At 49.8% G+C, this 27,667-nt stretch overlaps 2 protein-coding genes across 9 annotated transcripts in view; one reads left to right on the top strand and one right to left on the bottom strand.

Annotated features, from left to right (window-relative positions):
- The window catches only part of Ptk2b (protein tyrosine kinase 2 beta), a 121,498-nt gene extending 114,063 nt beyond the window's left edge, over window positions 1-7,435 (top strand). For 3 of the 6 annotated variants that reach the window (XM_075950202.1, XM_075950205.1, XM_075950203.1), the window contains 7 exons: window positions 1,732-1,878; window positions 1,985-2,020; window positions 2,334-2,358; window positions 3,622-3,668; window positions 4,254-4,391; window positions 4,630-4,710; window positions 6,439-7,435. In XM_075950202.1, the coding sequence (XP_075806317.1) occupies window positions 1,732-1,878; window positions 1,985-2,020; window positions 2,334-2,358; window positions 3,622-3,668; window positions 4,254-4,391; window positions 4,630-4,710; window positions 6,439-6,654 (690 nt within the window). In that variant the 3' untranslated portion in view covers window positions 6,655-7,435. Of the gene's footprint in view, window positions 1-1,731; window positions 1,879-1,984; window positions 2,021-2,333; window positions 2,377-3,621; window positions 3,669-4,253; window positions 4,392-4,629; window positions 4,711-6,438 lie in introns of all 6 variants that reach the window. The other 3 variants (XM_075950200.1, XM_075950201.1, XM_075950204.1) reach the window with 1 other exon arrangement.
- A 262-nt stretch (window positions 7,436-7,697) lies between these two features.
- On the bottom strand, window positions 7,698-26,804 carry Chrna2 (cholinergic receptor nicotinic alpha 2 subunit). Of its 3 annotated transcripts, XM_075950206.1 has the most exons (8): window positions 26,317-26,804; window positions 22,260-22,346; window positions 18,711-18,850; window positions 17,544-17,695; window positions 17,103-17,147; window positions 14,236-14,345; window positions 10,792-11,815; window positions 7,698-9,669 (listed from the first exon to the last, which is right to left on the bottom strand). In XM_075950206.1, the coding sequence occupies exons 3-8, from the start codon at window positions 18,781-18,783 to the stop codon at window positions 9,544-9,546; spliced, it is 1,530 nt and encodes a 509-aa protein (XP_075806321.1). In that variant the 5' UTR covers window positions 18,784-18,850; window positions 22,260-22,346; window positions 26,317-26,804; the 3' UTR covers window positions 7,698-9,543. The 3 variants fall into 3 exon arrangements, with proteins under 3 accessions (XP_075806321.1, XP_075806322.1, XP_075806323.1); XM_075950207.1 differs by lacking the exon at window positions 22,260-22,346 and having other exon boundaries at window positions 9,411-9,669; window positions 26,317-26,534; XM_075950208.1 differs by lacking the exons at window positions 17,103-17,147; window positions 17,544-17,695; window positions 18,711-18,850; window positions 22,260-22,346; window positions 26,317-26,804 and having other exon boundaries at window positions 9,411-9,669; window positions 10,792-11,679; window positions 14,236-14,361.
- Between the last annotated feature and the right edge of the window lie 863 nt (window positions 26,805-27,667).

The raw sequence follows: 27,667 nt of genomic DNA, 5'->3' as shown, positions 1-27,667 counted from the left end.
ATGGGCAGGCACCCACAGGGCTCCACTGAGGGCTTCCTGGCCACATTATATCATGGTAGATAGCACCATGTTAGGGACATAAATTCCATGTTCTGTCTGTTACTTATTTAACCCTGTGAGAACAGGGACATAGCGGTTTTTAAAAGTTCTGTTCTCCCAGCATCCAGCTCTATGGCTGCCACACAGCTGCTTGACAGCTGCCAAGTGATCCTCAGCTTTCCTTACGTTGTGACCATTTAATACAGTTTAATAGAGTCATGTTGTGGTGACCCCCCCCAACCATAAAATGTTTCATTGCTACTTCTTAACTGTAATTTTTCTATGGTTATGAAACATAAAGTAAGTATCTGTGTTATCCAGCGGTCTTAAGTGACCCCTGTGAAAGGCTCATTTGATTTCCCCCACCCCCTGCCCAGAGGGGTCAAGACCCACGGGTTGAGAACTGCTGGCTTAGATGACTATTGTAAGAAATGTACATCGGTGATTGAATCTGTCTGAGTGATGGGCAGCATACCCCAGCATGGCTATTTGAAGCTGGACTGTAACAATCAGGCCTGTGTTATAGGACTTAGTGGAGAACGCTTCAGAGGCCTGGTAGACGTGTGGCTTGTTTAAGTATATATGACTTTTTTACTTAGCATTTTCTTTAAGTGACCTATAAACTGGCCACGTCAAAGGGAAGGGGCTGTGTGGATTCACCATAATAGGATACCTGAGACTGGGTAACTAGTTCATTCATGTGTTAATGGCATTAACTTGTTCAAGAAGTCAGCACCTCCATATCTTTAAGTCACCCCACCTCTCAGCAATGTTGCACTGGAAATCAAGTTCCTGACACGTGAACATTCAATCTGTGGCAGGAACCTCTGGTGTTCATGTCACAAAAGATCCCTGTCACTGGTACAGGGTTTTGCCATGCAGAGGACACACACAGCCTTCTTCCTCCGGTAGACACAAGAGGCCAAGGTGCTCACTCACAGTAGATAAAATACAAAGTAGTTCAGAGGGACGGAGAAAAGAATTATACAAATGCACCCTGAAAAGATTGAGGGAAAGTAGGAAACATCAACACCCACATAGGGTGATAAGACCAAGAGTAAGTCCAAAGCCCCACAGGTGAGTGAAGATGGGGTTAGGACTAGCGAGGAGGAAGCAGCCGTCATCTTGTGTCTGTGGAGTCACGCTTCTGAAGGGTCCATCATCCACCTTCTCTCTTAGCTGATTCCTTTCTTTTAACCTCTGGTCGTACTATTCAAGCTGTTACCTTACCCAAGAGAGCGTGGCTGATGGGCACAAACAGTCCTGTATGCCTGGAGCTCATGGTGGCCCTTCTGTAGGTAGAAGCTTCCAGACCTGCCATCACAGTGCTTAGGGGGAAACAAATTCCAAATGGTTTAGGAGCTGGCTTTGTTTTTCTGCGTCTATTAAATGTCAGTAGCCACCACAAATGCCAGCCAAGAAAAGGGGTAGATGGTTGAAAATCAAATGAACAGATCATGTGACCGTCTGAACCCACTGCTCTGGGATCTGGCATCCTGTTGCTGCCAGGCATGTGAATGAGGCTGAGACCAGAGCAAAACTCTCTGCGTTCGCATCCGTGGTTGTGGGGCAAGGGCTAGACAAGAGAAGAGCAGCAGACAATGCCAAGGTTTGGCTCCCCCGAGACCCTTCAGCAGACCCTCCCTGGTCCAGGCCCAAGGACGGGGCTCATTGCAGCTGTTGTCCTCACAGGAGGAGGACTTTATCCGGCCCAGCAGCCGAGAAGAGGCCCAGCAGCTCTGGGAGGCAGAGAAGGTCAAGATGCGGCAGGTTCTAGACCGCCAGCAGAAGCAAATGGTGGAAGATTCCCAGTGGCTGAGGCGGGAGGAGAGATGCTTGGTGAGTGGCTCCCCTCTTTTCCTACCCAGGCGGAGGGATGCTCCCCCATTGTTCTCCAGACTTTCTACTCTGGAACCTAAGTTCTCTGCTTTGGTCTTCTCTGCAGGACCCTATGGTTTATATGAATGACAAGTCCCCATTGGTAAGTTACCTTGAAAGGCCTGTCAGAGCCACAGCCTACAAAAGCCTTATCCACCCAGGTCCCCTTTTCCAGACCCATGGGTCTGCCTGTCTCTGCCCTTTAGGTTGAACCCATGATTCTCTTCACCTGAAAGTCAGTGGGACTCATATTGTTAGTGCTGTCTTGGGCCTCTAGAAAGGTTATTTGGGGTCAGGAGCTCTAGGGTCCCCCCGTTCATGGCTCTAATGGCTAAACTGGAAGGGGGATGTGATGATGGAAATAAGATGTTCCCTGTGCATAGTAGTGACTCCCTTCTCTCTTCCTTTCCTTACAGACCCCCGAGAAGGAGGCTGGCTACAGTGAGTGCTTCCCTGGGGGTCAGTTTCCACCCGGGGTGTGTTGGGGGTCTGGTCTTGGCCTTGCTCACTGTCCTGCAAGGAGTACAGGGCTGTCTTTGACATTTAAGAAGAAAAAGTCACCATTTACCTTGTTTTATTTTGAATGTGTGGAGTCACTTGGATTTGGGAAGGAGACTCCCCTTCAGCTCCACCCAGCCCCTCACTCTCTATCCACCTCTGCCCTTTCTGCGTTTCCGTACTTGGCAGCTCCTTTGGTCCCCCTTTCCTTTCACCTCCCGTCTTCATTTCTTAACTGAGCCTGGAACGCCCTCCCCATTTCTGTTTTCCACTCACCCTATGGGGAGCCCTTCGTTAGGTCTAGACTTACCTTCCCAGACCCTGGTCTTCTCCAGGCCAGAGGGATCGAAATGTCAGAGTCACTAAGACCTTTCCAGAAGCTTCTAGTGAAGGCAAGGAGGGGCAGAGTGGTGCTGTTGCTGCTGCTGCTGCTAATAGTCACAACGAACTTAGCACAGCCCTAAGTCACTCACAAATGTTAAACTACTTCGTATTCTACCAACACTATGGGGCCAGTGCAGTCTCTCTTTCTGTCACAGATGAATCAGAGGCTTGCGACCACGAAGCCGCCTGTTTAATAGCACCCGACTACTTACTAATTAACTCAGCTTGGATTTGAGACCAGATGTTCTGGGTTCAAAGGTCCTTTCAGAGCCAACGAGCTCCTTCTCCAGATGAAAATTAAGACTGGGGGGTGTAAGCGGCTGCCTTGGATGAATGAGCCCCTGTGTGGTGGTTCGATCAGAAGCAAGATTACTGGCTTGCATCTTGGCTCCCTGTCACAAGAGCTCCCCCAGGTTGTATGTGCCGTTCCTCCTCAGAGGAGAGTCAACAGTACAACACACCATCACACAGTCTTAAATCACTGCGCCGGGGTGGACTGCACAGGCTGCCGCCTGCAGACTGTGGGCTTCTTGCCCATCTTGGAGGGAGCACATCAAGCCTTGGAGTCTCCCATACTCACTGCATTCATTATTCCCTGCCTTGACCTTTTCTTTCTATGCCATAGACAGATCTCGTCCCCGGCTACTGGGAAGTCAGGAAGGCCTGGGACGCTGTTTCCTTGGTCATCTTCCTGGAGTTTGGGTTTTATACTCTTGGGATCTCTTGATGGTAGAGAAGGGCGGTTGGCTTGATTATAAGAAAGTAGAAAAAAGAAAGACCAGGTACTGAGACTTTCACTTACTCCCTGTCCTTCCATTGTAGTGGAATTCACAGGGCCCCCACAGAAGCCACCACGGCTCGGTGCACAGGTATGTATTGGGGTTACAACTGCCCAAAACCATAGACCTGAGATGCTCAGAGGCTCTTGGAGATAATCCAGTCCAGTGTCATTGTTGCAGAGATAAGTCCCAGAGAGCAGATGCACCTTGCCTAAGGCCTCGTGGCTAATTTATGACAAAATGGGGAAAGGGGACCAGTTTTTTAGCTCCTGGTCTCTTCCCTGACCAGGGAAAAGGTCTCATTGGCCCAGTCTGCTCTCAGGAGTATCAGGGCCTCTTCTCTTCCTGAGCTCTCCCCCAGATTCCAGCATCCACTGGAAAAATCGTCTGAGAAATGTTAAGACAGTATGGACCCAAAGACCAGACGATGTTTAGACCAAGCTGGTGTGACTTTGTGTCTTGTTAACACACCAACATTTTGTTTGGCTTCCCCAGTTGAAGAACGATGATCCCAGAGGCAGAAGCGGGGGGGCTCTACCCCTGGGACAGAGTGCTTGTTGCAAAGCAGGGGTCTTTACACGGGTTGATAGCTGTGCATTCCCAGGAATGAATTACAGTGATAGGGGACCCTTCTGGCTCCCCATGGGCCGCTGGCCATCCATCCCTCCCTTTCAGTCCATTCAGCCCACAGCCAACCTGGACAGGACCGACGACGCCGTGTACCACAATGTCATGACACTGGTGGAGGCCGTGCTGGACCTCAAGAACAGGCTCAGCCAGCTTCCCCCTGAGGACTATGTGCTGGTGGTCAAGGTGACTGACAGGGTGGGGGCGGGTCAGGGAGGTAGGGCTGCCCACCCTGGCCCTAGAAGGAAAACTCCTATGCCCCACCCATTGTCCAGTCCCACAGACCCCAGAGGAACAAGGGAACCCCTAGGGAGTCCAGTCCTAGGCAGTCTCAGAGGACAGATGCCCAAGTGCAGTCCTGGGGTGCGGGGGAGAAGCTTTTTCAAAGGGCAAGTGAACAGTTGCCCGGCTCTTGCTCTCTTAGAATGTGGGACTGAACCTGCGGAAACTCATCGGTAGTGTGGACGATCTCTTGCCCTCTTTGCCGTCATCGTCTAGAACAGAGGTGAGTGTCCTGGTTCCCAGCCATGCCTCCTGTGCCTCCTCCTGTCCCTGGCTGTAATTCCTTCCAGAGGCTTACTGCGGCCCCCTGGGAAGCCTCGATTCTCCCAACAGTTGCCTCTGCAGAGCATCAGAGCGGTTAGCACCAGCGAACTGAACCTGCTCTGGTTCCCAGTGAGAACCCCTGTATAGGTCTCAAATAGTCTCAGTGGGTAGATGCATGGAGGAGCACTCCTTCCTCTCTCCTCTGCCATCATCCCTTACCTAGCAACCCTCTGCACTTAGCTTAAGGTAACTATTATTATAGATAGCACATTACTGCTAAAGTCAAGGGCAAGTCCTGGTTCTCTGATGGAAGGATACCTGTAGCAGGCAGAGTAATGTCCCAAAAATGGGACCCCCACACAGAGTATCTGACATGGCAAAAGGAGCTTTACTGAGCTGGTAAAATTAAGGGTTCTCAGAAGGAGAGGATATGATGGAGTATCCATGGGGAGGGGGTCAGAGTTGAGGGAATGGGAGGGCAGCAGCTGAAGTCAGAGGAATGCCTGTGCTGGAAAGAGGCCACGGCTAAGGAAGGTGTAACCTTGGAGCTGCAAAAAGCAAGGAAGTCTCTCCTGGACTCTCTAACAGAGGTGTAGCTCTGTTGATGACCCGCCACAGGACCCATGTCAGGATTCTGACCTCCAGGACTGTTGGAGATTGAACTCGCAAAGTTTTCACAGCTGTCTTCCTGTAGCCACGGGAACCGGATCAGTTCCTTGTCTAGACAAATGCAGTACATAGGTGCCTTGACTTCTAGCGGTCATCTATGTGGCCCATCCTATCTCTACTGCCTGTGGTTGCCTAAGGCAAACCAGAACAAGGGCAGGGCTGGCTATCCTCTGGGTGGCAACAGGGACCTGAAGGAGTCCCAGCAGGGCAGGCGCTACCAGAGGACTGAGATGGCTCCTGAGAACCTGGACAGCTCACTGGGTGAATTTCCCAGTGCAGGTCTGCTGGGAGATAGCTTACAACGATAGTGCTGTGTGTTCGTCGTGCTAAGCACAAGCGATGCGATGGTTAAGTAAATAAACATGGGATCTGGTCTCTCACCTTGACAACAGACAGTCAAAGCATAGTGTGTCAAAATACTCCAGAAAAATGCCCAGAGAAAGGAAAGGTTTATCTGGCTCGTCGTGGTAGAGAAGATACGGTGGGCGCAGTGTGAGGTGGCTGCTCACATCACAGCTGAGTGGGGAAGGCAGAATGGTAAACGGTGCTCAACTCACTTTCTCCAGTCTATTCATTTCCAGACCTCAGCCCATGGTATGGCGCCACCACGTTGGGCGGGGGGGGGGGGTCTTCCCTATCCGGGGAGGCTCTCACTTCTATGTAGAAGCTCCCTCACCAATGCGCCCTGTGGTTTGCTTCCATGGTCACTCTAAATGCCATCAGTTTGATAACGAAGATTATCCATCAAAGTAGGTGAATGTGTTTGACCTCTGCCCAGCATGCAGGGATTGCCGCTGTAATAATGGAGGGCACTCCCCTGTTCAGTCAGGCATGGCTGGCGCATGATTGGCTCGGGTCTGGGGCGTCTGCTGCATTGATTTTTCTAGACCAACTCTAGCCTATGCAGAAAGGTGAATTCAGCCCAGGTTGGGGAGTAACTGGCTCCCGGGGAGCTTCTGATGCCTTAGCCTTTCCAACCCATCCCTCATTCAACCTGTCCTGTCTGCTTGCCTGCCAGATCGAAGGGACCCAGAAACTGCTCAACAAAGACCTGGCAGAGCTCATCAACAAGATGAGGTTGGCTCAGCAGAATGCTGTGACATCCCTGAGCGAGGACTGTAAGCGCCAGATGCTCACAGCTTCCCACACCCTGGCTGTGGATGCCAAGAACCTGCTGGATGCTGTGGACCAAGCCAAGGTTCTGGCCAACCTGGCCCATCCACCCGCGGAGTGATGGAGGGAGGGGCCGCCTGCCTGCACCTTCTGTCCCAACCTGTCATGGCGTACCTTCCTTGCCTTGCCTTTGGTCCTCTAGGGAAGGCTGAGAAGAGTCCTCCCCTCACCATTTTGCACGAGTCCCCCTTCCCCCACCCACCCTAGACTGTGCTACGCCGGCTGCACCTGGACAGAGAAGACTCTGGGTGGGGTGACATAGTTCATAGGGGTACTACTGCCAGACACTCCCTCCTACCCCAGCCTGGGTGCTGGCGTACCATTGGGGTCCCAGTTGTACCCCTACCAGCCATGATGGCTTTCTGCATGGACATTTGAGAGCCAGTGTTCCTCTTCCTCTTTATCCCTCAGGGGACCCCTGATGCAGAGGGGACAAAGAGGGGCTTTATTGTAGAGAGGCTGGCGAGATGAGGGCGGGGCCTGGCTCTCTTGTACAGTGTACATTGGAATTTATTTAATGTGAGTTTGGCCTGGACGGACAGCCGTGGGCCTTCGTCCAGGAACAAACCATTCTGGCCGCAGGGCTCTGTGTTTTTATCAAACCCAGCGCCTCAGGGAAGAAGCAGAGAGTCGGAGGTCAGAACGGGACTTTGAGCCCTTCCTGCTTTCCTCTTCTCCCTCTTTTCTTCTCCCCGCTTTTCTTACTCCTCTTTTTCTCTCGTCCCTTTTCACACCTGCTCCTTTCCTTCCTCGTACGTTTGTGGAGAACATTCCTTTACCTCCCTTCTTTTTGATCTGTGGTTGAATTAAAATCATTGCCATTTGCTTTGTGGTTAGCTTGACTGTGTTGTTTAATGGATCTGTTCTTTGTAAGAGGAAGCTGACCTGGAACCACAGCCCGTGAGAAGTGGGTGGTGGCCTCCTGCCCTTTGCTCCACGTAGGCTGTCGTGGCACCTCATCCAAAAGGAAGCTTTCCAGGAAGACACGGTGTAGTTCACTCTGTGGGACACTTCTCCCCTGAGACTGTCCCCAAACCACCTAGACTCTGAGGGGACTAGATGATGCCAGTGACAGCTGAGGTGGCAGGAAGGAATGACAGTTTTGAGAGCAACCATCTCAGCTTTATTTCAGCATTTCAGTCGCGTGCAAGGAGGATGGGAGATGTGGACAAGCATGCAACAAAGCATCTCCCATCAGGAAATCACATCCGAGGGCTTAGAACAGGTGGATGGGAGGCAACAGGCTGCCTTCCCTGGAGGAAGGAAGAGCCAAGAACTGAATTAGTGACTGATGGGAACTGATAGCAGAGTGTTCCGGTGAGGCCTTTGGTGAGCAGGTTTCCCTTGGGTCTGTCAAAGCACAGTGTGTGGGGTTCAGAAGGAGAACACCCTGAGACAAACACACCAGAAGCTTGCCCTACTCTGCTTCCTGCCTTGGTCTCTATATCTATTAGCAATCAGGGATGTCATTGCTGTAAGCTTCTGAGGTCTGACTCCTCAGGGACTGGACAGTGTTGTGAGAGGGCCGATCCCCTGGGCTCCTATGCAGTGGAGGGCCTTGTGATATTCCAAGTGCAAGAGTAAACTGCACAGAACAGTTCAGAGCAGGCTAGCCACCTGATGGGACTGCGGAACGGTTGCTTGGGGAAGAAACGTCCCTGAACGTTGGATGATATCCAGTGGTTCTGGGGCCCAGAGTAGCCAGGCTCGTTTCTTTCCACTACTCAGAACGAATGGTCCAGGTGCTGAGTTCCGTTACCCAGCGTGGGGCTGGGTTGGAAAGAAAACAGAAGCAGAGGTTCTGCCCTAAAGGAGTGTGTAATCTAAAGAGCTTGAAGCAAACCTTCAGTTCCTAGGCAAGGCATGCTGACAGAGCAGGGAATTGAAGACCAGGGCCTTTGGGTGACAAGAGGGTACCCAGTGAAGATTGACTTCTTGGTATGTCCACTGATGATTTGAAGGTGGCCCTGATCTCTGGCAGCAATTACTAGTCCTCTTTGTGGCACAGAATCGTGAGACATGATGCTGAGGGCAACCTGGGGTTCAAAGGTGCTTTCAGATGAATCACAGCCCAGCCACTTCCACCCAGCCACATGCCATTCCTCTGCCGCAAGCCTCCACCAGGACCTCTAGACCAGTGTTTCTCAACCTTCCTAGTGCTGTGACCCTTAATACAGTAAACTCCTTATGTTGTGATGACCCCCCCCCATCATAAAATCATTTCATTGCTACTTCGTAACTATAATTTTGCTACTGGTAGGAATCATAATACAAATACCTGCTATATAGGATATCTAATATGCAAAAGGGGTCAAGACCCTTAGGTTGGGGACTTCTGTGCCTCACTCCTTCTGGAAATAGTCTTGTCCTGTTGATATTTGCCTCACAAAGCACACGGAGACGGGTTCAGAGAAGACCCCGAACTTCTTCCTAGGTCTGGATTAAAGATACCCACCCTGCCTTCCCAGACTCCCCACCCTGCTTGTCCGGCCTGACACTCTGAATCCAAAGTGCTGTTCGGAGCTCTCCTGCACCAAGCCCTTTGTCCCCATGTGCCCATCCTTGGGGTGGTGTTCTAATTCCCTTTGCCCTGGTCTGACCCCTCCGTCCCTTTGTTTGATCCTTTGGTCTTATATGGCTCCTACTCCTCTTTCAGGAATATCTTATTCTTCCTCATGTCACCACCACATTGTCAGCTTCTGTAAAGCAAATGTCTTCGCTGTTTCTGGTTCTCCAGCATCCCTAAGCAAGTGTCATGTGGAGTGGCCTCAGCACGTGGCACAACAATATCACTGTGAGCTGTTCCAAAGAGGGTGTAAAGTCTAGACTAGTTTGGGGGCCTCGAAGAAACTCTGCAGACAGATGGTATTGACCCAAAAGAACATTCTAGAGATGGCTTCAGTTAGAGAAGGCCAGAAGTCATCTTGGAGCCAACACGAGGGACTTGAGATCAAATCATCCCAGCCAAGAATGGAGGGAGGAAGAGCCCGATGGTCCCCAGGAAGCAGACAATAATGAACAGCCAGAGGAATATCCGGTCTATCACCATGGCCACGTACTTCCAATCTTCCTTTACCTGAAATTAGAATCGGGCTTACAGTAACAAAAGCCAGGCTTTGGGAAGAGGATGTGTCCCTCCCATGTCCAGCCCTATGGAGGCAGCCGTCACCAGTTCTACTGAAGGTTTGAGAAGTTGAGGTTATCCCAAGCATAGAGATGGGTGGAGGGAGAAACAGGCTTAGCTCAAGGCTGACACATCCCTGGGAGTCCCATTCTGTCCTTCCCTATGTCCATGTGCTCCCAGGTATAGGAGTCCAGGGAACACAAGGAGGTTGCAGGGCCACCAAGAGGGCATGGACCCTCCAAATCAGAAGAATTTAAATGTAACTCACAGTAGTTACGTAGCTGCCAAATCCCATGCTACCTTTCCACCCACCTGCAGGGGGCAGAAGAAGCAGTTTGTGGCCCAGGGCAGGCCAGCAAGGAAGAGCTGGGGTTCTGGGGCTCCTCCACTCATAGGCCAAACCAGAGGGTCTAAATTCTTAGACATTTACAAATGAACAATTAATGTTCTCACCTACTCAAAAGGTCACCCCATTGTAAGTTCAGGTCTTTCATCCCTCGCTTGGTTGGTAAGGGCACATACATAAGCAGGTTTTGAACACTAAGTACTATAGGCAGCACTGGGGAGGGGTGCCCCCTGGCTCAGCTGAGAATCTGCAGGGCTTATGAGTGAATAGGGTAAGGTCACAAACTGCTCAGAGCCCAGATGAAGGGGACCTTCTATGGCAGGAGAGTGTGGAGGCCAGCAATGCACTGAGTTGATGCATTTGTACTTGGTTTCTGTCTCTTGCTCCCTACCTCCCACCCCTGAAAAGCTGATTAGCAAAGTCAAAGCAGAGGGGGACCAGCAGCTGAGCTGGGCAGTCTCTAATCACTCTCTCCCAGTTAGGTTGGGCAGAGGGCAATGCTCCCTGTGGTATCCTGCCATCTGCCAGGAAGTGACCAGCTAACCTCCGGCTAGAGTGCGTCTCTCTCATGATTGTCTAGACTCCTCAGACAATGACTGGGGAAGACAGGTGCTTACAGGAAGGAAGGGGTTATCGAAACTGACGCCTTGGGACGGGACTGTTCCCTACTAAGCTGGCAGAATCGCCCATGGGGGGTAGCGGAGAATCCCTCCCTGTACCCAACTCACCGAAGAGTCGGCATCCTCAGACCTCAGATGGTCAGCAATGTAGTGTACACCTTCTAGTGCTTTCTGTATCTGAGGGGACAGCACGATCTCGCTATCCTGAGAGGGAGCCTTGAACTCAGGCTCCAGGGCCCTCAGATGCAGGCTGCCATGGCCATAGAGGATACCCATGGAAGCGTCTGGGAAGCCTGCACATGTACAAATATTTTCATCTTCCTCCTCTTCCTCTGTCTCCTCCCTTCCTTCGGCATCCATGTTGGTCTCTAGCCAGTGATAAGCAGGGTTGAGCTTCAGACCGGGAGAGTCATGGAACTCCATAGGTGGCAAGGGTTGGTTCATCATCAGCCACTGGGGCACCCGGCCTAGAAGGGCCCCCCTCACCCAGCGGGGCATGTTGTGGGTGCTGGGGGAACGGTGATGTACATTGAGCACGAAGACCGTGATGACAATGGAGAGGGTGACGAAGATCATGGTGAAGAGCAGGTATTCGCCGATGAGCGGGATGACCAGCGAGGTGGACGGGATGATCTCCGTGATGAGCAGCAGGAAGACGGTGAGCGAGAGCAGCACCGAGATGCACAGGGTGATTTTCTCCCCGCACTCAGACGGCAGGTAGAAGACCAGCACGGTGAGGCAGGAGATGAGCAGGCACGGGATGATAAGGTTGATGGTGTAAAACAGGGGCAGCCGGCGGATCACGAAGTAGTAAGTGACGTCAGGGTAGATCTCGGCGCAGCAGTCGTACTTCTTGCTGTTATAGGTTCCCGTGGCGTTGATAATGGCCCACTCGCCGCTCTCCCAGTATTCCTTCAGGTCCACCGTCTGCTCCATCTGCTCCAAATCAATCTTGGCCTTATCATACGTCCAGGAGCCAAACTTCATCTTGCAGTTCTGCTGGTCGAAGGGGAAGAAGGTCACGTCGATGCTGCAGGAGCTCTTGTAGATGGCGGGGGGCACCCAGTGCACGGTGCCCGTGAAGAAGATTTGGGCCTTGGTCATGTGGGTCACCGCAAACTCCCCGTCTGCACTAAGGAGAGGAGACAAGCTTGGGTCCTGCATACCTACCTCCTTCAGGAAACTGGCAGCAGGGCAATGGGGTAAACAAAGTCAGCCATTGACTGGCTAAGTAGGGCTATTCATGGAGTGTGGGCATCTCTGCTGCAGACAGATGTATCATGAGTCGTCTTTGCAAATACCATTGTTTTAATTGCAGAAACAAAAATTTTAAAGAATTAAACAAGAATCATCATTACCATTTTGACATTGTACTTACATATCTGACTGTCATAAAGACTGTACTTCCACTGCACATGTTTTGAATCATGGCACATCTATAGTCTGAACCCCTATTTTTATCCATTTAGAGTGTTGAAGTTCTTCTGGGTTTTGTTGTTGTTTTATGAGACAGTCTCACTACGAAGCACAGGCTGGTCCACAATTTGCTGGCTGGATTTGAACTTGTGATCCTCTGACCTCAGTATCCTACATTCTGGGGTTACAGGTATGCCCCACCATACCTGACTAGGGGGATGATCTTTTAGGGTTTTCCCTCACTGGCCAATGGGAAGTCAACTCCAGAAGGGGAGGGCCCTGGCTTTGGCACCAAGTTCTGCTCCTTTCCAGAGGAGACCTAACGTTTTGGCTAGTGGGGAAACTCCTTGCAGCCCGTGCATTCTGCGGAGTATTTGAGGCCAGTTTCATCTACCAGGACCTGTACCTGCGGAATGTAAAATGTGACCCCTGGCCTTGGGGAACTACCTGGAAATGAGAAGAATTCACACAGCATCACTGTACAAAAGGGCATTTGGAACACTCCCGAGACCTGGAAGGACTTCCATCTGGGCTGAACAGGGTTGCGGTAAAAGCAGTCATTTAAAAGGCTTTGGCTTGTCAACGGCAGTAGGATTTAGCTGGGAGATGAGACAAGGGTATAAAAGCAGAAGGGCTCACAGGAGGAGACTGGCAGGCAGGACTTCAGTCTGGGCCCCCCTGGGTGGGAATGTGTTCTAGTCTTTAAACTCCATCCCTAATTCCTATATTAAACCCAAATCTGTAGTGATGATTTTGGTCATTTCACATAACTACCACTAGATGGCAACAGACTCCCATTTGGGGCAGGAGACCAAGTGATTTCATTGACCTTTTGCCTATTAACCCAGAGGCGTGTTTATGGGGCACACACTTAAAATGCCTACAGCAGTTGGACTAGACTTTGTTCTAGCAGAAGACCTTCTTGTTGCCATCAGAAATCAGTGACCAACATCTTCTTGGCAATCTCAAAATCCAGACGCACCCGCCGCTCGGACTTTGCACCTGATCTCTCTCTCTCAGAAGCAGAAACTGGAAGGATCCTAGGTTCCAGCTCAGGGCACAGAGATGGGGTGTGGGGGCTGGGGTGGCATGACTCTGCAGCAACAGCAAACAGCAGCTACTTGAGGGTTGATTGCCAGCGGGGGGTGGTGGTGGTGTGACTGACAATGCTATCCAAACTTATGTGACCTCTCCCTGTCCCCACCGAGAACCTTCCATGCCCATTTGTATTTCAAGAAAATAGCAGTGTGTCCCAGAGACCTGCTTTAGACATGAATTAGCAGGAGAAACTGCCTCTGTTTAAGTGTAAACGTCTGGACTTCTCAGCAAAACCCTACTTAAGCAGAAAGGAAAGAACAAGTTTTAGTTTCTTTTATGAGAAATGTGTGTGTGAGACTGTTTATATGCGTGCACGTTTATGCATGTATGTATGAGTGTGTGCGGTGTATGTACACATGTGTGGGGGTGCTGGTGCACATGTGTGCATGTATGTGGAGTATGCACACAAGTTGGGGGTGCTGGTGCATAATTGAGTGTATATGGGCCTGATGTCAAGTGCCTTTCCTTGATCTTGCTCCATCCTCTGTGTGTGTGTGTGTGTGTGTGTGTGTGTGTGTGTGTGTGTGGTTTTTCAAGACAGGGTTTCTTTGTATGACCCTAGCTAGTGCTGTCCCGGAACTCACTCTGTAGACCAAGCTGGCCTTGAACTCAGAGGTCTACCTACCTGCCTCTGCCTCCTGAGTGCTGGGATTAAAGGCATGCCCAGCCTGCTTTCAGCCTGCTTTTATTTCTTGAGACAGGATCTCAAGATTCTTAGACTTCCCATTTTGGCTAATCTGACTGGGCACGAGCTTCTAGGATCCATTTGTCTCCCCGGCTTCCCCCCCCCCCCCCCCCCTCTCTCTCTCTCTCTCTCTCTCTCTCTCTATATATATATATATATATATATATATATATATATATATATATATATATATATATAGTCACTCACATACACACTCACACACACACACATTTCCAGCTTTTTACGTGGCTGCTGAGGGTTCAAATTCAGATCTTTCTTGCTTTTACAGCCAGGACTCTTACTCACCGAACCATCTCCCTAACATGTATTTTAATTAACAAATGGCTTCTTACTTGTTGTAGAGGACGATGTCTGGGATCCAAATCATCTCTGAAGGGACCCGGAGGGAGGTGACGTTGCCAAACTCAGCCGGGTCCCAACGCAGCTTGTAGTCGCTCCACTCCTGCCCAGAGAAGGGGTCGCATCAGGGCTCTGCGGCATGGGGAGCCTCAAGATGATCTAAGTCGAGCTGTGGGATCAGAGGTCCCCAAGTCCCTCCCCTAGCCCCACAGAATTAGAAGAGGCCATGATGCCAGGAAAAGACTCTGACGTGGGAGCCAGGCAAGCCGTCTCTGATAACCAGCCTGTTTTGCGCTGACTTTGGTAGCCAAAGTCCCAGGATGCCAGAGCCAGCACACTTGGCACTCTAGCCCTGCCTCAGGTTCCTGTTCTGACACTCCCCACCTCTTAAATCTGTTAAACATCACTCATTTCCAATGCAGGGACTGCCTGAACTAGACAGTGAAGCAAGGAGCTTACCTGGGACCTTCAAACCACGCTCCAGAGACCTTCCTAGTCCTGGATTCCCAGAGGGAAGAGAATGTTCTAGGTCCCAACTATGCTTGCAGCAGAACGGGTCTAAGTGGGCTTTAAAGCCAGATTCATTGTGGTTTGTTGTTGTTTGTTTTGTTCTGTTTATTGGTGTTTTAAGAAACCAAGCTCACCTCCAACTTGCTACAATGGTAAAATGACCTTGAACTTCTACTCCTCAGCCTCCACCTCCCAAGTACTAGGACTGTGTGCAGGAGCCATCACACCCAACTTAGATGGTTGTTGGGGAATTAAGCCCAGGGCTTTGCAGGCAAGCATGGTAACAAACAAAGTTATACCCTTCGGTTCCCAGAACAGAGCTCTCATTCTCTGTTTAGGCCATCTTTCAGGATTTCAGGTTCATACCTTTGGGGACACTGGCATCAAATGGGGACATCTGAATATCATTGGCATATGGTAAATGAGTCACCCACTTTGCTGTGGGATAATGCTCTTGTACACTGTAAACATTTGTCACTCGTATTGGTTTAATAAAACGCTGACTGGCCAGTAGCCAGGTAGCAAGTATAGGTGAGGAAACCAGACTATGAGAATTCTGGGAAGAGGTAAGGCAGAAGAGAGTCAGTACCCAGCCAGACACAGAGGAAGCAAGATAAGAATGCCTTACTGAGAAAAGGTACCAAGTCATATGGCTAAACATAGACCAGAATTATGGGTGAATTTAAGTTATAAGAGCTAGCTAGTAATAAGCCTGAGCAATAGGCCAAACAGTTTATAATTATTATAAGCCTCTATGTATTTATTTGGGACTGAATGGCTGTAGTAATAGACAGGACAGAGACTTCTGTCTATAACAGATAGGGAAACTGAGGCTCCCAGAAGATTAGTAACTTTTCCAGCATCTCAGGCTAGTCCCAGGCAGCTACAGAAGGCCTGGTTCTACCACAGTGCACTCGCCTCTCCTCCTATACCAGCCCTGATACAGGTGACCAGGACAATAGTGGTGACCTAGTTTCTGGACCTGCCCCCTTCCATGACATGACTATAGGTCTTTCCAATCTTCTTCCTCACCTGGTTCCCACATGTTCATCTGCAGAGATGAGACACAGAACCTCTAATGACTCTAGGGTCAACAGTGTCAGAAGTGATTGGCTCAGAGCAACTTCTGACCCAAGCAACTAATTTAGAAGTAGCTATCACACACCAGACACCACCCAGGACCCAGTGAGTTGGGGGTTGTACACAAGACACCCACAGCGAGCAAGAGATCTATTTGAATGACTTAGAGATGTCACCATCTTGGTCCTTGTGGTTTTCTGCATGCTAAACTCTGAGACAGGACCAGTCAGGTATCCAAGGGGCCAGAGTAAGAAGCTGGGGGCAGGGGCTAGCTTCCCTTTCCCATGTTCATCTGCTATCTCCACTTGAAGGCCTTGGGGTTAGCTGGGCAGACAGGAGGGGTAAGGTAGACTTTCAGCTCTAATCAGGCCTTAGTTCCCGAGTCTGCCCAATAGCGGCTCATCCCAGAACTCCACAGACTCTTCAGCTCTCCTTCCATGGAGAGCTGGTATCTTTATCACCTCCTGATTCCAGCTCATTTACTGACTGGGCCTGTAGAATAGCATAAGGTTGAGGCTTTTTTAGGGCCATAAATGACTATCAACTTCTACTTTGTGTCTCTTGGGAAGACCTTCACTATGGGAATCTTGAACCACCAAGTGAAAATCCATCAATTCTCCTGCCAGAAACACCAGGGAAGGAATCTGAGGGTATGCATGGAAGAGCTATTAACCAAGTTTTTCAGAATCTTTCAGAACCTTCCAAACACCTCTGTAAGGGACAGACATGTAAGGGAAGCCATTTTTGACAGCAATGGACTAACCCCAACTGGCCCAGATGACACTGGTATTTTGGTTACCATTCAAAGCAAAGAAAGCTGTCTAAGTGCCAGGTCACAAATGCATGTGATACGGTAAATGGTCATTGCTTTATGTCTGTGAGCTCTGGGGTCATTTGTCAGGCAGCACAGCCTCTGAGACACACACAGAAGGAGACAGGTCTTGGAGCTGGCCACATCTGGATACCCCCTCGCTCTGTGAGGTAGTGGGTAATAATTCAGTAAGCTATCCTGTGAACTTTGCTGCAGGACCTAGGACTATGAAATGCTTGCTTCTAGAAAAGGGTTTCTTGGTGCTATGGGTGACAAGGACAGTGGACTAAGGGCATGGCCATACAAAATCAGCCCCCGAGGAGAGCATCCTGCATTACCTCAAACCTTCACGACCCATGAATTCAGCATTTTGCTGCTCCATGCTCCCTCAATAGTGGGGTCCTAGGAGGGGCTGAGGACTGGGGACACTCCTGTCAGCTCCTACAAGGGAAGGCTTACCTGCTTTAGCCAGACATTGGTGGTCATCATTTGATTCTTCTCATCCTAGGGTAGCAGAGACAGAAAGTAACAGCAGTTGGGGTGACTGACAAGCCAGCCCAGAAAGCAGAATATGTAAGAGGTACTTTGGGGGCCCACTCACAGGACACCCAAGCCCAGACATCTCCCATGGCTCAGTCACCAGCACTCAGATTCCTCAGGATCACCTGGGGCATGAGGGAGGACTTTGGACATGTGTTTTAGAAACTTTCTTTTGACAGCCCATTCTCTTAGGGACTCCAAGGCTTGGGAAGGAAGGCACCATGTTAACCTGGCTAGGTAGCTGCAAGCTGTAGCTAGGGTGGCTTTGAGGGCTGCTGGGAGAGGACTGAGCCGAATCCAGGGAGGACCATGAGAAAAGTAAGTGGGCTGAGGGGGCTGATCAAGGGAACACAGACTCACCACATCTATGAGCTGGGCAATGGAAAGTCCAAAGCGCACAATGACCACATCGGAGGTATTGGGTACTGGCCGCGCCCAGCGATTGTAGCCTCCAAACAGGTGTTTGAACAGGCGGTCCTCAGCCTGGGTGCGTGAGCCTCGCTGGGCCAACACTGTGGAGTAGGAATAGGAGAGAAAAAGAGTCTACATGAGGCCAAGGAGCTGAATCCGTGGTTTTCTTTCCATTGTCCATCAAAGCAGAGACACTCAACATTGTATATCCTCGTATGGGGAGGCAAATAGGAAGTACATCTCAAACACCATTGGGGTTGCATAGATGAGTGTGTATTAGTGGTTAATACAGCCCTAAGGACACCATACAAGAGGCAGGCGCTTGCAGGGTCTTCCTGATTTCAAGTGATGAGTCAGGGAGTGAGGGCTCCCGCAGCCAAGTAAGAAAGCTCAGACCTAGAAACCAGTCTCAGCCAGAACCAAAGAGCCCCAAGGGGGCTCAGGGGTGGCTGAGAGGGGCTTCAGCTACTGATGTAAGTCTGGCGGGTGGTGAGACTTTTCTCCTTTCCATCCACTCTTCCAACAAGCTACTGATGCCCGTGAGAACATCTCCCATGCAGGGTACCAGCCTGAGCTCTTAAATCGCCAACTCTGACCAGTTCTCATCCACTGGGCAAAGCTCTGCCAAACTGTCTGCTGGAATTTATCATGCCCTTTCCACTGTGTTTTTGCATAATAGCTTCCCCATTCTGGGGCTCTGCTGCCTGAGCAGGCAATGAACGACCTTACACAGAAAAAAAAAAAGCAGCCGCTGGGATAGAAAGTACGGCAATGAACACAGCCACCATGTGTGTCTCCACAGACCTGCCCCAGCCTATGTGCTGGGTGCAAGCTTCCTTCATCCCCATAGTAATCATGAGTGTTCCATGATGCTATTTGCATTGTGTAGACAAGAATATTGAAAGGCTTGGGGGCATTCAAGATGACAAAGCTGCTCATGATAGAGTTGAGACACCCCCTTGTCTTCTTCGCCCTGTGGCCACCCAGACAATGACCTTGAATGTCCCATGTAGCCCTGAAGAGGAAGTGACTTGCCCTTCAGGAAAGCTCACCATGTGGTCTGTAAGGGCACAAGGGTAAGATGAAGTCCTAGTGATAGTGGTGGTACCCACTCACCTGCTGGCATCAGAAGGAGACCCCAGAGAGAAAGATATATCCAGGACTGGAAAGCAGGATGAGAGGGGCTCATGGCTTCGGAGGGTCCTGGTCTCCCTTGGACCACTAGGGCTGGCTTCAGTGAGGCCCCTGCCTCTCCTCTGCAATTGAATAGGGGGAGGGGAGGACTCTTAGGTCACATGATATGGCATGCAGTGTCTTTGTCTTTCATACTCCAGGAAGGGTTGAAAGCTGAGCTCTTGGCTGTCAACAGGCCTGCCTGGAGTGCGGGGCTTCTTGGCTGCTCTGCCTCATGGAGGAACAGCTTCTTTCTCCTCGCTGACAAGCTGAGACATGACTGACCTTCACAGAGGAAGGGACCACATTCCTTCCATGGTGGCCTCAATTCCTCATCTATGAAGTGGGGATAATCATATTGGAAAGGGCGGTCAGCAGAAGACTATGGCCCCTAGGAACAATGACCCAATGATGCAGGCGAACAAGTGCTCGTGAGCGATGGACATTTGAGCAAAGGATGGGATATCTAAACAGTGAAATACAGGGCAGCCATGAGAAGAAATCAAGTACTAAGATGGCATCTGTGATTGACAGGATGAATTTCAAAAACATGCGAGGTGAAAGAAGCCAGCCAGATATTGCGGGAGTTTGTTGATGGGCGCATTCCAGGCCAGGTGGATCTGGAAACATGATGCGGAGGAGTGAGTTCAGAAGGGAATGGAAATGAATCTTGATGATCAAGGGGCTATCTTCAGGGGTGGGGTGTGGATATGGAGAAGGTTCTGGAATGATGTAATGGAGATGGTTGCACAATTCTGTGAACACAATAAAACTGACCAACTCTTGTGCTTGACATGATGAATTATATTTCAAAAAACTGTTATTTAAAAATGTTCTTGGTTAGGAAGATGTGGCTATCTTCTATTGGCTCTGGGATGGTGAACCTGGAGCTGATGCAGGAAGATCCTGGGTCTGAGGAAGACAGATCCTCATGATGGCTAAAAATGTCTCACACAGTCGAGTTGGAGGGAAGCCGAATCCTAAGCTAGTGAATTATATTGCATAGCACAGGGCTCAATCACACGACCACAATGACACTAAGTATTATTGCCTTTAAAAGTTTACATATTTAGGTCTTGAGGAGATGGTTAAGTTGGTGAAGTGCTTGCTTTACAAGCACAGGGACCTGAGTTTGAGCCCCAGTACCTATCTTAAAATGCTGGGTGTCGGGGCATGCATTTGTAATCCCAGCACAGGAGAGGTAGAGACAGGTGACCTCTGGGACTTGCTGGTCACCCAGCCAAACTTAGTCAGCAAGCCCCGGTCCCAGTGAGAGACCTTATCTCAAAAATAAAATAAAGTAAAAGGTGACAACGTCTGAAGAACATCTGAGGCCAACCTTGGGTCACTAAACATGTGTGCATACATGTGCACCCTCACGCATGTGCACCACCACACACACAGAGTTTATATATGCAAATGTTCACATGGGGTACTGTGTGTATATGACCTGGAGACAGCACTCGGGCTCTTAGCACAGACATGGGATTTCCTGTTGACAGTAATGAAAATATACTGGGAAATTCTGGGATGTTTTAGAATAGTGATAGGTGCAGAGCATTTTTAAAGCCCAGAATGCCATGAACAGTAAATTTCCTATTGTGTGTACTTAACCATGGCTTCAAAAAGCATGAATAACAGGTTGCTTATTCACAGAAACACAGAAGGAGCCACACCCATGCAGGAATCAGAACGGTTACCAAGGGAGCTGAGAAGCTACTGTTCTCTGGCCCTCGTCCTCTGGTCTATCGTGTCCCATCCCAAACAACCAGCAGAGAGTCTAGCAGTACAGCAAGCTGCAGTCTCTCCTCCATACCGTCGTCCCTCTGCATTGCCCTTGTTACCCCGTCCAGAGTCCGCAAACATGACTTTGCTTCCTGGCCATGTCACTAGCACCAGGGAGAATCAGCTTAACTGTAGGATAGCTGGAACCTCCCAGAACAGGTACATAGTCCATTGGGGTCATAGGTGTCCATATGTGAACTCCAAAACGCTAAAGAGGAGGGCCGGGTGCTAGGCTGCTGCTGTGAGGGTCAACGCACCTTGACCCAGTGGCAATACGAAGCGACTGTGCCAAATAAGGGAAGAGTGAGCAAGGGAAAGTGTCAACATGATGCGGTTTCTGGGAAATATTTGCTATTATAATTGACAGCTCCGGATGTGTTTAAGGGGAAAGATCCACCTGCATTGATTTTCACAAAAGATTTCAATTCAGAGACTGATTAAAAATGGAGATTTTCAGCTCCTGACCCACAGGTCCGTCCCACACCACATCCAACCTCTTTACGCAGTCAGATCCTGCAATCTAGCCCATACCTCATCAAGGAAATTTCTCTTTGCAACATGTAAAGACCATCAGGTCCCAGCAGAGACAGCGGATACATTTGTGACTATCTATCTCCTGCGCCTAAGGCTCCAGACCATTGGGAATGGGGTGGGAAGATTGTAACAGCTAGAGGAACAGGGTTTTGCCTTGAGACTGTGTCTTCTAGAAATGTCAGAAGCTACACTCAGGAAGTCTCGCCAGCATGGCTGCCTGAACACGAGCTGAACAAGGATGACCATGATAGACACGCTAACATGGATGGGGAAAAGCCGTGAAGTGTCTTTCCTACACAAAGATCTACAGACAGCTAAGGAACCTTCCGAGATGGAGACATAGTCTCCCTGAGAAGAGCACACCAGTTAGTTATCCCATACCAAATTGTATGAAAACATACATATATGTAGCACTATACAGACTAGGCAGGTTGTATTAATATATATATAGGAATGTATATAATATACATCAACAATTTTTAAAAGAGGTCATGAATTTGGAAAAGAATGAGGGGCGGAGGTGTTTGGGAAAGTTTGGAGTAAGGGAAGAGAAAGCAGAAATGATGTGATTATATTATGATCTTGAAAAAAATTTAAAAATTGACATTTTCATTTATCCTCTGTTCCCTTGGGAGAATACTGTCTTGGTCAGCGGTTACTTTTATGTCAGTGTTATGTTGCACACAGCATGACCACACACAGGGTCTCTCTCTCTCTCTCTCTCTCTCTCTCTCTCTCTCTCTCTCTCTCTCTCTCTCTCTCTCTCTCTCTCTCTGTCTCTGTTAGAGGAGCCTGACTTTGTCTTGAGCCCTCCCCAAACATCCCAGGCAGCAGGTAGAAAAGGCTAGCGATTCCCAAAAGATATCAGCTCTGGAAAACTCTTTCAGAACAACGCCCCCTACAGGGAAGCCACCCTCACACATGGCACCATCCTCAGCCACCTCTGCAATGACCGCAGCCTAGAGCTGGACCTGTTTCCCCAGCCCCAGCTCCTCCACCTCCAGGAAAAGGATCTGGGCCAGCGTCTTTCTCCCATGGGCCTGGAGCCACCTGGTGTCTTCTGGGTGTCAGGATTAGAGACATTTACAATGTTTTGATACTTTTCTACATTTTCCAGATTTTCTACCTTCAGCATAATATTGAAAGGTCTTTCTAGTATGGAACAGCACCCACCGTGTGTTGTCTGTGTCCTCCTCCAGCCTCACGGATGTGGCCTCGCTCAAAATTCACATAGAACGTAGACAGACTCCAGTCTGTCATCTGGATAGATATAAACGATCAGAGTGAATCGTGTGGTGGGAGGAATAACCCGTGTCCCCAAGAGACACAAGAAAGAAAATATCATCTGTGCAGACAGAGAATGACTATATAGCCTTAAAAAAAGGATGGTCCTGAGCTTTGCTGTGTCAGGGATGAACCCTGAGTACAGTATGCTACTTTAGATAAGATGGAGCCAAGGAGACAAACACTGAGTAACCCCACTTCTAGGAGACATCAGATTCCCAGAGACAGAATCTAGAGTGGGGTAGGAGGGAGGAGCCAGTCTTTACAGTCTGGAGCATCATTGGTTCTGGAGACACAGGTGATGGCAGGACACCATGTTGCTGTCGATAGGCTGAGGGCGTGGTACACACCTGTATTTTATCACAGTAGCAAAAGTCCATCTGGGTCCATCTGTAATCTCACTAGGTTTAAGAAATCTGAACTCTCATGCCCCCAAAACTGGGGCAAAGGTAGCAGAGGCTCCAAGTAGAGCAGAATTTTACTGTGAACTCCCTCCTTTGGATGAGGATTCAGAAGCCCTGTTTCCAGTTTGCATATGGAAATGAAGACCAAGGTCTCAGCTAACTCTGGGCCCCTGTAAAATGTGCCTGAGGAGAACGGAGGCCAGGAGAGCTGATGGGGAAGACCAAGGCTTGCCACTGGAGCTAGGGAATGTGGCCAGGGGAAAGACCTACTGCTATAACCTGGTCACTGCTATAACCTGGTCACTGCTATAACCTGGTCACTGCTATAACCTGGTTACTTCTATAACCTGCTCACTGCTATAAGCTGGTTATTGCTATAACGTGGTCACTGCTATAACGTGGTCACTGCTATAACCTGGTCACTGCTATAACCTGGTTACTGTTATAACCTGGTCACTGCTATAACCTGGTCACTGCTATAACCTGGTCACTGCTATAACCTGGTTACTGTTATAACCTGGTTACTGCTATAACCTGGTTACTGTTATAACCTGTTTACTGCTATAACCTGGTCACTTAACTCGTGTGTCACTTGTGTATGTGTACATTTTATTGTATGTGTTTGCTCGTGTGCATGCGCGTGTATATATCCATGTGGAGGTGCGAGTTTGACACTGGATGTTTTCCCACAATCAATCTCCACTTTATTTATTGAAGCGGGGCTTCTCTCTGAACCTGAGGCTCGCCAATTCCAGTTAGTCTAGCTATCTAGCTTGCCCTCGGGGGTCGCAGGTCTCTGCAGCTGAAGTGCCGGGGTTATAAGCAGCCTCCACAGCTGCCTGGCTTTTACCTGGATTCTGAACTCCAGTCTGCACACTTGCATCAGGCCATCTCCCCGGCTTTCTAATTACCTCTTCCTTATTCATGTCTTTCCCCCACCTCTCACTTTGCCAAGGCCAGCAATGCGCACACTGAGTAGTAGGGACAGAGAACGAAGTCGTTTGGAAGACAGAGAGGGACCACAAGAGAGAATAGCTCTAGATAACTTAGCAGTCACGCACACCCTGGTGTGCTGCCTGATATATTTTATTTGTCCCCCTTTTGGTTCCAAAGACATCTAGGGACGCCCCCAGTTCCTCCGGCTTGGGGAGCTCTTCCTTACATCTGATTCTGTGCAGAAAGACATCAGCTGGGTTAAGCTGAGAGACCTAGAGTATGTGGCTTGTCCTTTTCCTCTCAACCTCTCTCTCTACCATGGGGGGACTTCAAGGTCACCAGGCCTTCAATGCACCTGCATGTGTGAGTGACTTAGGCCCCACGTCCAGTGTCATAACCAGCCAGGGGTTACAAAGAACAGTTACAAAACTCAGTTCCTGGACACAAAGAGATGGCTCAGTGGCTGAGACCTGGGTTCAGTTTCCAGCACCCATCTATACCAGGCAGCTTACAATGGGCTGTGACCCTAGTTCCAGGGGTCTGATTCCTCTTCTGGTTTTTGCATGAATCAGGCATGCATGCGGTGCATAGACATACATGCCCAAAAAACACATAAAATAATAAATAATAAAAAAATTAAAAACCTCAGTCCCTTATATTCAGCACCCTATGGGCATAAAAACACACTGTTTTGTTCTTGTGTTGGGAAACAGGCTGGGTACGTGCTGGAAAGGACCATTCCAGGGTCTCCCTTTATGCTAACTCCTAGAACGTCTTCCTGAGAACAATTTCCACTGATGTCCCTCGGGTTCACAAAGTGCTGTGGTACCCTTGCCCTCCTGTGGACTCACATCACCCCGGGAAGGTGTGGAGGAAGAGCACTAATGTCTCCTGTGTGAAATTAAAAGGCTGCTACTCAGAGAAGTCGACAGACTTAACCTGAGTTCACAGAGCTCAAATGGATACAACTGGGAACAAACGCAATCTCTCCGCTTCTAAGTCATATAGCGATGCCATCAACCACAGGGGTGACCATGTAAGAGCTCAACCAGTACTTGACTGTGTGCTAGAAACCCTGACGCTCTGACCACCACTGCCAAGCCACATCAAGGCTGGAGCCTGTGAGAGACGAGGCGTTCATTCTGAAGCTGAGCTCCGCTGGATCCAAAGTGTATGCAGGTCCCTGGCTCTTTCAAATGATACCAAGGCTGCAGATTCCGAGGATGAGGTCTGAGGGTATCACACAGAATAAAGATCTGCTCCCTTCTATTACTGAGGCCAGGGGTGCAGCCATGCTGAAGTTGTACCGTTTAGAGATCCAGGGAGGATGTTTCTTAGGGGCCGTCTGGAGCAATGAGCAAATGGGATGCAGTTGGCTCCAGAGGATGGGCTTGAGCTGCCTCCGAGCTCCACCTTTTGTAATTAGCCCACTGTGATCATTTCATTAATTTGTCCCCGGAAGCCAAAAGGAGAAATTGTTCCAGGTAATCAGCAGTAAGTAGAGTTACCTTCCACCACTAGTTACAGAGATAATTAAAGTGAAAAGCTCTGGACCGTGAGCCCCACTATGGCTGGATTAGCAGTTCTGGGATACGGATGACAGCGGAGTGATGTCGCAGTGTGTTAAATCTGGGTAAATGATGCCCATGCAAATGAAAACACAAACAAAAATTATTGCGAGTGCAAAGGGCTCAGGTGTGAATGTTCCCATCGGGGTGATGCTCACCAGGGTCTGGTACCCCCTCCACTGCCCTGAGGCTCTTTACAGCCTTACTCATCTACCTAGGTCCGGTTCTATTAAAACCAGTGCAACTAGGACCCTCTTCCCTGCTCGCCTTCCTACTGCAGCTGCTTCTTAGCTGCTCACTCATCAGAACACAGTCTACCCTTTCCAGAAGTGCTGCCTCTTCCCCCAGACATGCTTAGCTCCCCCTCCCGAGTGCCATCCAGACACCTCTCATGCAACACCACACAGGAAGTCCCAGTTCTCCACCAACGAGACACCCAGGTTAGAGGAAATGTTGTCGAGTGTTCATTTTCCCAAATAGCACTGCTCTGTTGTGTTCCTGAGATGAAGAACATACTCTTTGCTTCCACTGCTTCTCTGCTCAGTGACCTGCTCATCACAGGAGCTTAACAGGAGCGCTCAAGGTCAGGTGGAATCTTGAAGGTCATTCACCTTCATCAGTTGATGCAGTACCCTGTCAACTAACTCCAGCCTCGATACACACAAGCCCTGAGGACTTGCTACCTTTCAGATCAGTAAATCCCCCACCTAGCCAGTGTCTGTCTGCTTTACATAAGTGTGCAGAATATTGGCTGAGTGAATAAACAAAGTAACAAGAGAATGGACACAGTAGTAGATGCCACAAGACAGAAGTCTCCATAGTCACTCCAACCCTCTGCTTCCCCAATGCTTTGAAGGGGTCCAGCAAGGTCAACCAGGAGGCTGAACTCTACCCAGCAGCAAGCAATCTCTAGCATTCTGACATGACCATTTCCTAAGCGCTCACAAGTTGCTAACTTCCTTCTGAGCTCACACCTATGGTCTCCCCAGCATGCTCAGCATGTCTCCTCTAAGCCTCAGGAATAACTTGCTTACTTACCTGTGGTCATAGAAGAAAACAGGCCACTCAACGCATGCAGGAAAGCAGCCGGCTGGGAGACCTCTGGCTAGCTGATGAGGGTCCCTGGGAAGCAGAGTGACAGGTGTAGAATAGAGCTCAGCCGTCTCAGCTGATGGTTGCACAGGAGCAGAACCCGGAGGGTTTCGAAGGTACTGCTGGGATGAGGGATGAAGGCTGGCTTCCTGGGGGTGGGGGGACACTCAACAGAGTGGTCGGTTTTCCTGGGGCTGTGAAGCCCCAGAAGACAGAGAAGGCTTCACGTGGGTGCCACTGAAGAGGCGATCTTGGAGAACCACCAGTTCTGGAGCTTCCTCAGGTGAAGTCCAAGCCTGGCCCTGGAGAGACCTCTGGCAAAGCAAGCAAGCAGACTCATCTCATACTGTGCTCTCATACTGTTCTCTCTCTCCTCCCCCTTCTCCCCATCTCTCTCTCCATCCTTCCATCCCTCTCCCTCCCTCTCCCTCCTCCCCCTTCTCCCCATCTCTCTCTCCATCCTTCCATCCCTCTCTCCCTCCCTTTTTCTCCTCCCCCTCCTCTCTCTCTCTCTCTCTCTCTCTCTCTCTCTCTCTCTCTCTCTCTCTCTCTCTCTCACACACACACACACACACACACTGGAAGGAGGAGGAGTCTATGTCTATGACTTTCCACTTTGTGTCCAGTACAGACAGATGCAGCTCTGGCTTCTGTTCAGACAATTACTATGATGACTTGCTCCTGGCTCTGAAGGACCCTAGACTCCAGGACTGTCACCTGAAGTGTCTTTGGAACCCTGGACACACCTCAGACTAGGTCCTCTAAAACTGTGGGTCGATCTGTCATAACAATGCACAGTCGTCAGCAAAATATGAGTGAGCCACGGAGCACCCAGCTGAGAGTTTCCTCTGCCCTCCAGTTGCTGCAAGCTATCTGCCCCACTCCAGCCACTGTCTGAGGATGCCAGGGATAGACCCTGCCTGCTTTGGCTTCGGGCATGTCTTCTCACCCTCCTTTCTAGACACGTCAGGTTGTCAAATCTACAATCAGACCTCTGATGCCTTTACAGTTTGTAGGTTATCACCGCCAGGGCTGTGCACTGGGCTGACTGTGATCTCCGTGGCATCCACACGCATTAAATAGCTACAGACTTTCTCGAGCCTTCGTTCCTCCTTCCTCACTGTGCCCTCCCTTCAGCCCCTCTTATCCCAGCAACTCCAAGCTCTCCCTCCCCATTGAATAGCTCATTCTGTCAGCTCTCTGACTTTGCTGGGCATGAGCTGCCCAGTTGGACTTCCAGTTCTTCTCAGACATGACTTTGTGACCTCAGGCAAGTCTCAAAAGGTGATTGTGCCTC

The sequence above is a fragment of the Microtus pennsylvanicus genome, chromosome 15, assembly GCF_037038515.1.
Source record: "Microtus pennsylvanicus isolate mMicPen1 chromosome 15, mMicPen1.hap1, whole genome shotgun sequence".
NCBI lineage: Eukaryota > Metazoa > Chordata > Mammalia > Rodentia > Cricetidae > Microtus > Microtus pennsylvanicus.
The sequence above is the reverse complement of the archived record's forward strand: the minus strand, read 5'-3'. Positions and strand labels throughout refer to the sequence as shown.